Here is a 12,503-nt window from a genome sequence, read left to right as displayed (position 1 = left end):
TGTACCATGCTGTCTTTATTACTATTTCTCTGTAGTACAGCTTGAAATCAGGGATGGTGATACCTCCAGAAGTTCTTTGTACAGTATTGTTTTAGCCGTCCTGAGCTTTTTGTTTTTCAATATGAAGTTGAGTATTGTTCTTTTCAGATATGTAAATAATTGTGTTGAAGTTTTGATGGGAATTTGGTTGAATTTGGAGATTGCTTTTGGTAAGATGGCTATGAGCATGAGAGATCTTTCCATCTTCTGATATCTTCTTCAATTTCTTTCTTCAGAGATTTGAAGGTCTTTCACTTGCTTGGTTATAGTTAAACCGAGATATTATTTGTGGCTATAATGAAGGATATTTCCCTAATTTCTTTCTCATCCTACTTACTGTTTGTATAAAGGAGGGATTTTTTTTTTTTACTTAATTTTGTATCCAGCCTCTTTGCTGAAGGAGTTTATCAACTGTAGGAGTTCTCTGGTAAAATTTTTGGGGTCACTTATTTATACGATCATTTCATCTTCCTTTCCAGTTTGTATCCTTTTGGCCTCCTTTAGTTAGAACTTCTAGCCAGGCATGGTGGCGCCCACCTTTAATCCCAGCACTGGGGAGGCAGAGGCAGGCAGATCGCTGTGAGTTCAAGGCCAGCCTGGTCTACAAGGTGAGTCCAGGACAGCCAAGGCTACAGAAAGAAACTTGTCTCAAAACAAAACAACAACAACAACAACAAAAACTTCTAGTACTCTATTGAATAGATCAGAGAAAGTGGGCAGCCTTGTCTTGTCCCTGATTTTAGTAGAATTGCTTTACATTTCTCTCCACTTAATTTGATGTTGGCTATAGGCTTGCTGTATATAGCCTTTATTGTGTTTAGGTATGCGTCTTGTGTCCCTGATCTCTCCAGGACTTTTAACATGAATGGGTGTTGAATTTTGACAAAGGCTTTTTCAGCACCTATGAGATGATCAGGTGTATTTCTTTTTCTTTCAGTTTGTTTATATGGTGGGTTACATTAATGGACTTTCGACTATTGAACCATCTCAGCATCCTGGGATGAATCATACTTGATTATGGTGGATGATGTTTTTGATGTGTTTTTGGATTTGGTTTGTGAGTATTTTATTGAGCATTTTTGCATCAGTGTTCAAAAGGGAAATTGGTCTAAAATTTTCTTTCTTTTTTGAGTCTTTGTGTAGTTTAGGGTTCAGAGTGACTGTAGCCTCATAGAATGAGTTTGTAAATGTTCCTTCTGTTTCTATTTTGTGGAATAGTTTGTAGAGTGTTGATATGAGATCTTCTTTGAAAGTCTGGTAGAATATTGCACTAAAACCATCTGGCCCAGGGCTTTTTGCAGGGGTGGGGGCTGGGGGGTGGGCGATGGAGACTTTTAATGACTGTTTCTGTTTCCTTAGGGGTCATAGGACTGTTTAAATTGTTTATCTGATCTTGATTCAACTTTGGTAAGTGGAATCTATCAAGAAAATTGGCAGGGCAAGGTGGCACACGTCTTTAATCCCAGCACTCAAGAGGCAGAGGCAGGAGGATCTTTGTGAGTTTGAGGCCAGCCTGGTTTACAAAGAAAGTCTAGGACAGTCAGGACTGTTACACAGAGAAACCCTGTCTCAAAAAACAAAACAAACAAACAAACAAACAACCGAAAAGAAAACTGTCCATTTCATTTAGAGTCTCCCATTTTGTGGAGCACAGGATTTTGCAGTAAGACGTAATGATTGAATTTACTCAGCGTCTGTTGTTACGTCCCTCTTTTCGTTTCTGGTTTCGTTAAATCGTATATCGTGTCTCTGTCTTTTAGGTTGGCTAAGGGTTTGTCTAGCTTGTTGATTTTCTCAAAGAACCGGCTCTTGGTTTTGTTCATTCTTTGTATTGTTCTCTTTGTTTTTAATTTATTGATTTCTGCCCTGAGCTTGATTATTTCCTCTCCTCTCCTCTTCTTGTGTGGGTCTGCTTCTTCTTGTTCTAGAAATTTCAGGTGTGCTGTTGAGTTGCTATCATGAGATCTTTCCAATTTTTGTTTATGAAGACACTTAATGCTGTGAACTTTCCTCTTAGCACTGCTTTCATTGTGTCCCATAAGTTTGGGTATGTTGTGCCTTCATTTTCATTGAATTCTAGAAAGTCCTTGATTTCTTTGTTTTTTCCCTGACCCATTGGTTATTGTGTAGAGAGTTGCTCAGTTTCTATGAATTTGTTGGCTTTCTGTTGTTTCTGTGGTTGTTGAGTTCCAGTTTTAATCCATGGTGGTCTGATAACATACAAGGTGCTATCTTAATTTTCTTGTATTTGTTGAGGCTTTCTTTGTGATAGACTATATGGTTAATCGTGTTTTTTCCATCTATGATGATTACATTTTTTTGCTTGGTATAGTAGTGTGGCCTGACATGTGTGGTCTCTTAGAATCTGCAAGACATCTCAGGCCCTTCTGGCTTTTAGAGCCTCTCAGGTGTAATTCTGATAGATCTGCCTTTATATGTTACTTGGCATTTTCTCCTTGCAGCTTTTAATATTCTTTCTTTGTTCTGTACATTTAGTGTTTTGATTATTATGTGAAGAAGGATTTTTTTTCCTGGTCCTATCTATTTGGTATTCTACCTTTCTTGTGAGTTTGTAGGCATCTCTTTCTTTAGGTGGGGAAATTTTCTTCTATCATTTTGTTGAAAATATTTTCTGGGCTTTGGAGCTGGGAATCTTCTCCTTCTTCTATTCCTATTATTATTAGTTTGGTCTTTTCATAGTGTCCCAGACTTCTTGTATCTTTTGTGTCAGAAAGTTCCCTATTTAACATTTTCTTTGAACAATGTATCGGTTTCTTCTATTGTATCTTTTACCCCTGAGAGTCTGTCTTCTTTCTTTCTTTTTTTTCTTTTTTGTTTTTTTGAGACAGAGTTTCTCTGTGTAGCCTTGGTTGTTCTGGAAGACTTTGTGGACCAAGCTAGTCTTGAACTCACAGAGATCTGCCTGCCTCTGTTTCCCTAGTGCTAGGATTAAAGGCATGTGCCACTATACCTGGCTCACATTTGTGGGGTTTTTTTTAAATTTTAATTTATTGTTTCTATTTCCATTTTCAGGTCTTGAACAGTTTTATTCACTTTCTTCACCTGCTTGTATTTTCCTGTATTTCTCTAAGAGATTTATGCACTTTCCCCTTAAAGGCCTCAATCATCTTTTTGGAGGACAGGATTTTTTTGTTTTTGTTTCTTTTATTTTTTTCAAGATAGGGTTTCTCTGTGTCACTGTCATCTTTTAAAAATTGTATTTAAGGTCATGTTCTTGTGCTTCAACTGTGTTAGGATGCCTAGGGCTTGCTATAATAGGATAGCTGGGCTCTAGTGATGGTATATTACTCTGGCTCTTGTTGATTGTTTTGTTTGTTTGTTTGTTTTTTGTTTTCTGAGACAGGGTTTCTCTGTGTAGTTATGGCTGTCCTGGACTCCCTTTGTAGACCAGGCTGACCTTGAATTCAGTGATGCCCCTGCCCCTGCCTCCCGAGTGCTGGGATTAAAGATGTGCACCACCACACCTGGCCTCTGATTGTGTTCTTAATCTGGCCTTTATCCATCTGGTTTTCCCTGGCGTTGGCTTGATGTTCCTGGTGCAGGACTCCTGGGAAAGGCAGGCAGAGCCTTGGGCCTGACAATGGAGCTCAGGGAACAGCATACTTGCTCACCTCTGTTGGGTATGACCCAGGGGGACCCAGCAGGCAGGGAGGGGTCTAACTTGGATGTTCCTGGTCCCAGCAGGACATCTCAGGAAGGCAGCTACCATTGTTATTTTGAGACAAGGTCTTGTCTAGTTCACACTGGCTTTAAACTTGCAATCCTCTATCTTCCAGGTGTGGGATCACAGGAGCATGCTACACCTGGGCCTTGAAGACTTTATTTTAAATTAACTAATACATTTTTGGTGCTAAGGATTGAACCCAAGATATTGGACATGTTGGACAAATTTCCTACTACTGAGCTACATCCCCAGTCTGTATATTTTATACAGGGGTTATATAGCTTCTGGCTCTTTGTGATTGGCTTACTTAATACAGCAAAGAGTTTTCAAGTTTCATTCATACTGTAGCATGGACCAGCACTTCATTCATTCTTCTTAGGGGTTCTATTGCTGCAATGAAATACCATGACCAAGCCAGACGGTGGGGCTGCACCCCTTTAATCCCAGTGTTTGGGAGACAGAAGCAGGGGGGTCTCTGTGAGTTCGAGGCCAGCCTGGTCTACAAAGTGAGTTTATGACGTCAAGGCTACACAGAGAAACCCTGTCTAAAAAAAAAAACCAAACCAAACCAAACCATCAACAACAACAACACCTGCCCCCCCCCAAAAAAAAAACCTCAAAATACCACAGCCAAAAAAGCAAGTTGGGGAGGAAAGGGTTTATGTGGCTTATGCTTCCACACTGCTGTTTGTCATTGAAGGAAGTCAGAACGGGGACTCAGCCAGGGCAGGAGTTGATGCAGCCGCCATGTAGGGTGCGGCTTACTGGATTGCTCAGCCTGCTTTCTTATAGAATCCACGACCACCAGGCCAGGGATAGCCCCACCCACAATGGGCTTGGGCCCTCCCCCATTGATAACTATTGGATCTCTTGGGAGTATTTCATCAACTGAGGCTCCTTCCTCTCTGATGACTTTAGCTTGTGTCAGCCAGTACACCCACAGTAACAGCTAACTTCCAGGATGTGCAGAAGGGTCTGATGTCGAGGGTCTTTTTATACACCAACTGGCCATTCGTATGTCTTCTCCAGAGAAACTTCTATTCCGAATCCTTTGCCCACTTTTTGTTTTTCCCTCCCTTCCTCTGTCCCTCCCCATCTTCCCCTTTTTCTCCAAGACAGTGTCTCACTCTGTAGCCCAGGGTATCCTGGAATTCATCCGGTAGTCTTGAAGTCTTGATTGGTCTTAGACTTCAGCCATCCTCCTGCTTCAGGCCCACCAAATGCTGGGATTACACACATGAGCCGGAAAGCCTGGTTTTATTTTATTTTTAATTTAAAGGTGATGGGACACTTGAATAACATAGGCAAGGCCTGGGTTTTTTTTTACTCAGTGGGGGAGACAGAAAGGGAGGAGGGACACACATACAACACACACACACACACACACACACACACACACACACATTTTGTTTATACAGGATTTTGCTATGTAGCCCAGGCTAGCTTGAAAGTCATGATTCTTTTGCCTTAACTTGTGTGTGCTACCATGCCTGACCCTCTGTTCATTTTTATTAGGTACACCTAGAACAGTGTGGTCATAGAGTAGGCACAAAATGTGTGTGTGTGTGTGTGTGTGTGTGTGTGTGTGTGTGTTTGTACATATGTGTTCATGTGGGTATGTGTATGTGTATTGTATGTATGTGTTCATGTGTGTGTTGTGAGCAATTTGAACTCAGATCCTCATGTTTGTATGGCAGGCACTTTATAACTGAACCATCTCCCCAGCCCTTTAAATATTTTTGTTTTGTATACATATACGTGTGTGTGTGGGGGGGGTGTGAATGTATACGTGTGTGCCTGTTGACATGTGTGTGGGTACACATGCATTTCGATGACTGAGACTGACATCAGGAGTCTTTCTTGGTTTCTCTTTATCATGTTCATTGAATCAGGGACTCTCAACTGAACACAGAGGTTGCCTGTGTGGCCAGCCTTAGCCAGCCTTAGCCAGCCTGCGTACGCCAGGGACCCCTCTCTGCCTTCTGAGACTGGAATTACTGGCAGGCCACCGTACTCATCCTGCATCTGTGTGGGTGCTAGGGATCTGAACTTAGCAAGGGCTCTATCCACAAAGCCATCTCCAGCCCCTTAATGCTTTTTACATGAGTCTTTTTTAAAGCTCACAGAATAGTCAAAAGTAATCATTAAAATCTTTCTTTTCCTCTGAACTACTTGTTAGTAAGACGTCGAATGATACCCCATCACCCCTACATTTTCAGCACATTTCTTACAAAAAAAAGCATAAACAAGGCATTAGTACTTATATGCCGCTTCACCGAATTCTCACGCCTTACTGAAGTGTGGCCAACTCTCCCAACGCTGTGCTCCTGGCCCGGGCTCCAGTCAGAGTCTCGTCATTCTGTCTGGCCTGGCCTGCCTCCTTCTGTCCTTGGGCTTCCTGCCTCTCGTTTCCTTCATGCGTGTAAGGTTGTGGGCTAGCTCGTGCTAGAATGCGGTTCCTTATAATGAGATTCAGCAGCCTTGGTAGAATGAGCAGGGCAGCCACACTGGCTTTCTCACTGCACCCGCTCTGGCAGCTTAAAAATCAATTTTGGTTTTTGACGTTGTTCACCTCCATCTGACAATTGGGCTGCCTGAGGTTCGCCCCCCCACCCCCACGCCTGAGGTTTCCCCTGCCTGAGGTCCCCCCCATCGCCTGAGGTGTTCCCCGCACCTCCCCCCCCACCTGAGGTTCCCCCCTACCGCCTGAGGTCCCCCCTCGGCCTGAAGCCCACCCCCGTGCCTGAATTCCCTCCCCTACCTGAGGTTCCCCCCTTGCTTGAGGTTCCCCCCGACCTGAAGTCCGCCCCCCCCCACCCCCGTTAGAAACGAGTGTCTTGTTTGGTTGTGCTCTCTGTCCCCTTGGCCAACCCTCCAACAGCCTCCGGAAGTTCAGCCAAGATCTTCTTTGAGTCCTTAACCTCGGATGGCTAGAGAGCCGGTCTCCTTCAGTGTCCCCTTACACAGGGGCTTTTAGTGGCCCTTCTCACTAAGTACCTCTCACGCACCCTGTCGTTAGGGGAATGCCACACTCATAATGGTCAAGCTTGGGCTGCAGACCCGTCCCTCCTCGAAATGGAGAATGTGTGAGGTTTTACCTAATTGCTTGGAATAGGGACCTACTGGAAAGACAGGCGCTCTTTCACCCAAAGCAAGGTGAGGGGTCCGGGTTGAGGAAACAGCAGTCAGCCACTGTGGCAAGTGTCCATCGATGGATGGGTTACGTCCTGAAGGACAGGAACAAGCTATGGGGGAGGGGGTACTCTTGAGGCCAGGAGCAGTAGGCACCGGTGAGGCCGGAAAATGGGCTCCCTAGGGAGCGGGCAAGGAACAGTAGCTGGGGAGGTAGGCTGGGCCGGGAGGCTGACCCGGCAGGACCACTGTAGAAAGGAAGATTAATGACGTGGAGTTTCATTGCAGGATTCTGGGGGCGGGGTGGGCAGCGGTGTGTGTGTGTGTGTGTGTGTGTGTGTGTGTGTGTGTGTGTGGTGACACAAGCTCATTTACATTTATCCAAGCTTTGCAGGTCTGGTGAAGGAGTTACGGAGTGGAGGGACCCAGGGGCGGGGCGGGGGGGGGGCAGGGGTGAGGGGGATGGGGGCGGGGGGGGCAGGGGTGAGGGGGATGGGGGCGGGGGGGCAGGGGTGAGGGGGATGGGGGCGGGGGGGCAGGGGTGAGGGGGATGGGGGCGGGGGGCAGGGGTGAGGGGGATGGGGGTGGGGGGCAGGGGTGAGGGGGGTGGGGGCGGGGGGCAGGGGTGAGGGGGGTGGGGGCGGGGGGCAGGGGTGAGGGGGTGGGGGCGGGGGGCAGGGGTGAGGGGGTGGGGGCGGGGCGGGCAGAGGAGAAATGGGAACATGTTACCCTGAGGACCCCATGCTCTAGTGTCTCCTCTCTCCCTGAACCTGCGGCTTGCAGGAACCTCAGAAGACGTGAAGGCCAACGCGACAGAGAAGAGAGAGGATGACAACAAAACAGCTCCGGTATGCTCAGCGGCTGGCCCCCTCTCTCCCTCCCCCTTCGTCCCCCTCCCCCACCCTCCACTTTTCAGACAGTCTTGTGTGTAGCTGGTCTGGAGTTTGAATACGTAGAGCAGCTGACATCAAGCTTGTAGCAATCCTCCTGTCTCTGCCTCCCGAGTGGTAAGACAACAGGCATGCGTCCCACACCCAGTCTGCAGCCTACTTTTCCTGGGTTGCCCCCAACCCCGGCCCCACCCCCCATCCTCTGCTGCAGAACTTCTCTCTCCTGGGAACTAGGAGCTGTCTGAGGTGCTGCGTGCTCGCTCACCAGCTCCTTTTGATGCTCGATCACCTCCATCTTACTTTAGTTTGCATCCTCGTCCTACCTGGGGGACGGAAGGGTTTAAGGGAGGAAAGGCTTATTCTGGCTCACGGTTTCAGGGGGTTTCAGCCATCATTACAGTAGAGAAGGCAGGGCGGAGCAGCTCGGTGTGTGGCAGTGGGCGTGTGTGGCAGATACCGCATATCCAGAAGACCAGGAAGCAGTCATAGGGAGGCAGGAAGTGGACGGTGTCCCAGACACCCTTCCCCCAGAGACTGACTTCTGCCATTCAGGCTTTACCTCCTAAAGGATGCACAGCCTCGCCTAATAGCATCACCAGCTGGGGATGGAGCATCCCAAACAGGAGCCTGTAGGAGACATTTCAGGTTCAAATCCCAGCAGCCTCTCCCACTAGTGTCTTCCATAAGTCAGGAATCTTTGTCTTACAATGGAGCCCTCAGCAAGCACAGCAGCGCTTGGCTTATAGTAGGTTCTCAATAAAAGCCATCAACAACCGAGTGACTTGTGGGAGGGGCTCTAAAAGGGGCAGAAAGGCTAGAGATAGCTTTACTGAGTATCAGGCAGCAGAGAAGGCCAGTAGGGGTAGATGTGACACTAGGGTGGATGTGGTGGGTGAGCCTGGGAGTCGGGAGCACTCTCTCCATCTATAGAATGGGCCTAGTGAAGTTGAGGTGAGGACCCTTCAGACCCAAGGTCAGTGCCAGTACAGGGAAGGCGCTCACGGCCCCCACTCAGCAAGCCCCCCCCCCCCATCCTGTGCTGGAAGCTAAGTCCAACTCCAAGCACAGAAGAGCAACTTGACCTCTTAGTCTGGGGAAACAGACATTTTCTCTTATCCTTGTTGTTCAGAATTCAGCCTGAATGTCTACTCACGTGAGCAGCCGCCTCTGACTGTTCATTATAAACGGCACGCTTCCCCCGTTTCCAAACTCCAACCAATAACCCAGCACAGCTTAGTTCAGTCCAATGTGGGGGAGGGGAGGATTCGCGGGGTTGCCTTCTCCTGGCCGCAGTCTGACTGGGCTCAGCTGGGTGGTTCATCTGCTCTACATTGTACAGACAGAGCACCTGGGGGGGGGAGGGGGGAGGGGGGAAGGGAGGGGACTCTTACTTGCCAGGCTCGGCTCTCTGCATGGCTCGTTCCTCCTTAGTTAAGCCCTGGGTTCCTTCCAGCATGGCATCTGGGTTCCAGAAAGGAAAAGTGTGTGTTGGGACAAACCCAGACACACTTTCCTTTCACAACAATCTGGTGGCCAGAGCAACTTGTGAGATGAGCCAGAGGTTGAGGAGGTGCTGCCTGCCCTCTGACAGGATAAGTGGAGAAGAACTTTACCTTCCATATTCTGTATCAGACCAAAGTGGTTTTTGTTGTTGTTTTTTTTTTTTAACTTTTTTTCTTCACTGTGTAATGCCAAGCTATTCATTTCATGCAATCATGTCTTCCTCCTTAAAATGATGAGATCATTGGATTGACCCAGCCTAACGTGTTACTTTTCTCAGGTAGCACAATGCCTCCATCTGACTAAAATTTACTAAAAGGCTTAGAAGAAGTGTTGCCGAGGGTAGAATTTCATGTTGAGGTGTATGGACTCTTTCCGTCCTCCTTTAGTTGATCAGTAAGTGTGTGTGTGTGTGTGTGGGTGCTCTAGCACCTCACATCTGGTCCTCCAAATGCAGACTTCAGGAGCCATCCTTCCCACCTCACCATTGAGATGTTTCCCCAATCTTCATCCACCCATGTACCAGCTGCAGAAACATGTCCCTTCTCTTGGGCTGTGATAGTTTAATTGTCAATTTGATATAATCAAGAATCACCTGGGAAGAGAGCTTCAAAGAGAGACTGCCTAGATCCTATGTGAATGTCTGTGAAGGATTATCTTGACATCAGTTGAGGCAGAAATACCCACCCACTGTGGGCAGCATCATTCCCTAGGCAGGGAATGCTGGGATGTCCCAGAGTGGGAAAATTGAGCTGAGCACCTGACCACATGCATTCTTTGTTCCCTGCTCCTTGACTATGGATGTCATGTGACCACTAGTCCAAAGCTTCTGTCCTGTGACTTCCCTATCACTATGAGACTGTACCCTGCACTGTGTGTGGGTTGGAGTAAGCCCTTTCTCCCTTAAGCCGCTTTTGCCAGGGTATTCATATTTGTTTATTTACTTTGTTTTGTTTTCGTGACAGGATCTCCCTATGTAGCCCTAGCTATCCTGGAACTCACTATGCATAGACAAAGCTGACCTTGAATTTACAGAGATCCACCTGCCTCTGCCTTCTGAGTGCTGGGATTAAAGGCTTGCCCCACTATGGCAGGTTTTGTTGCAGTATTTTATCACAGCAACAGGAAACCAAACCTAGGCATGGGTGGATGCCAGGGTGGTTGAGTGGGTGGTAAGAGCTACCTTGGTGGCCTGCAGGTGCTGGGTGGCTGAGGGTGCTGTGCATGCTGCCCAGATGGTGGCGGTCAGGACTCAGTGAAAGTCTCACTCAGTGGTCTGTCTCCATGGCCCTGAAGGTAGAGAACATCATCACTTTCCAGAAGAATCAGAATATCATGGAAATGAGTGCAGAAAAGAAGACAACGGTGATAATGATGATGGTATGGGCGGGGAACATGGGCGGGACTGTGGCACTGGGCGGGAACTCTGATTGGTGAGATGGCTGGTGGTACGGGGACCATGGGCGGGACTGTGGCACTGGGCGGGAGCTCTGATTGGTGAGATGGCTGGAGGGAGTTGGGAAGAGGACAGGAACAGGAGGCAGGCACTTTGGACTTGAGGCTCACTGCCCTCACCGGCCATGAGGGAGTAGGAGCAAGTTATTTCTCTCCTCTGAGCCTCAGTTTCCTCATCTTGCAAATGGGTGTGATTGTGCCTGCATCATTGCTTGTGGGAGATCAAAGCCCAGTGACTAGTCCATTGTGAAGTCTGGGAAACGGAGGGCAGTCATCAACCCATTCCTTGCCCCAGACCCTCCTCTTGATGGGCAACTCCAGAGGACCCCCTAAAGCAGCCTCCTCCTAGTTACCCATTAGGACGAGCTGGCCAGTGATAAACACGGAAGCTTGTGCAGCCATGTGTGGCTCTGTGATCCTTACAGAGAGAAAGGGGCTGGGGTGGGGGGTGGGGGGAGGGGGAGGTCTAGCGCAGACAGCCATGTTTCCTCACAAGAACGAGATGCTGAGTTTGAACCCGCACGGAAAGAAGTCATGGTGACACACACCATGTTGAGGAGACAAATACAGGCTCTCTGGTCAAACAGACTAGTCTAACTGACCAGCTTTGGATCCTGGTGAGAGCCTTTGCCTCAAAACCCAAGGGGTGTGGCTCTCGAAGAATGATGTCCTCTGGCCTCTGCTTACATGTGAACACACACACACATACACACACACACACACACCCATTGTATACACATCTGCTCATACACAATGTATATAAAAAAAGAGGTTTCTTCCTTTGATTCTTAACTTTAACTAACGCTAGTTGAATCCCTACTGTGTGTACCTGCCTCATGTATTAGATATAATGAATCCCTACTGTGTGTACCTGCACTGTTTATTAGATACAGAGTGAAAAGCAGGAGGGCATTGGAGGAATTTGATTGGACGGCTTTGCCTGGCGCTTCTTACTTGGGTCATTTGCATCGTCCAGCTGTCAGTCACCAGAAGGTCACCATGGGAACTATGGGAGCTCTCTGCATGGGATGCACAGATCAGGGCATAGAGAATTGTTAGTGGTCTTGAGCTGGGCATGTGAGACTCATCTGGGCAGAAAGCTGGCTGGCTCTCCTACCCGTCAGTGGGAGTATGTGCCCAGGCCAAAGGCCTGCATGGCATGCTGCCTAAGCCTGGAAGTCAGCCACAGCTGGCTCTCACTGGCTCTGTGGTCCCCACCCAGAGACAGATCCAGGAGGAGCCACTGGATTCCCTTTTGAGCCCTGCTCGACGGCAGGCCATGGAGATCCTGGCCCAGCTGAGGTATCCCTGCTCTCCGCTCTCTCTTCCAAGCTCTGCCCCTTCTCCCGCACCTCTGTCCACTCTGGGTCTGTCCCTCTCCCCTGGCCAGCCCCCGCAGAGTGTGCTACTTCCACACCCTTGCTCACACCTCATCTTTCCTCTTGTGGGTCTAATGCCGGGCTCCCTAGCTGAGTCAGGTGCCCTCTCCCCGACTTTACTTCCTTGGGCCCTTCCTCGCTCCACACCTTCTATCCCGTCTCTCCCAGTAACGCCAAGCCTGTCCTGAGTATACGGGAGAGGGTGGACCTGGTGAGCACCTGTGTGCGGAGCGTCTTCTCACTGCCCTCAGTGCAGGCCATGCAGGAGAAAAATGAGGCCAAGGCAGAAGTCATCCAGGTGAGCTGGGCCCTCCTGGTGGGTCCTTAGGTTTGGAACATCCTCAGAAGGGACAACTCACAGTGATGAGCGAGCGGGGGAGGGGGGGGGCGTGTGTCTGAACAGGTGCTTGCTAGCTATTCAGC

At 48.3% G+C, this 12,503-nt stretch overlaps 1 protein-coding gene across 6 annotated transcripts in view; it reads left to right on the top strand.

Moving 5' to 3' along the window:
* MROH7 (maestro heat like repeat family member 7) overlaps positions 1 to 12,503 on the top strand; it is a 56,363-nt gene that overhangs the window by 12,745 nt on the left and 31,115 nt on the right. For all 6 annotated transcript variants that reach the window (XM_084785563.1, XM_084785565.1, XM_084785564.1 and 3 more), the window contains 4 exons: positions 7,640 to 7,704; positions 10,543 to 10,626; positions 11,924 to 12,003; positions 12,249 to 12,378. In XM_084785563.1, the coding sequence (XP_084641689.1) occupies positions 7,640 to 7,704; positions 10,543 to 10,626; positions 11,924 to 12,003; positions 12,249 to 12,378 (359 nt within the window). The remainder of the gene's footprint in view (positions 1 to 7,639; positions 7,705 to 10,542; positions 10,627 to 11,923; positions 12,004 to 12,248; positions 12,379 to 12,503) is intronic.

Source organism: Acomys minous, assembly GCF_964271855.1.
Source record: "Acomys minous genome assembly, chromosome: 6".
NCBI lineage: Eukaryota > Metazoa > Chordata > Mammalia > Rodentia > Muridae > Acomys > Acomys minous.
Note: the sequence above shows the minus strand (reverse complement) of the source record. Positions and strands in the feature narration are given on the sequence as shown.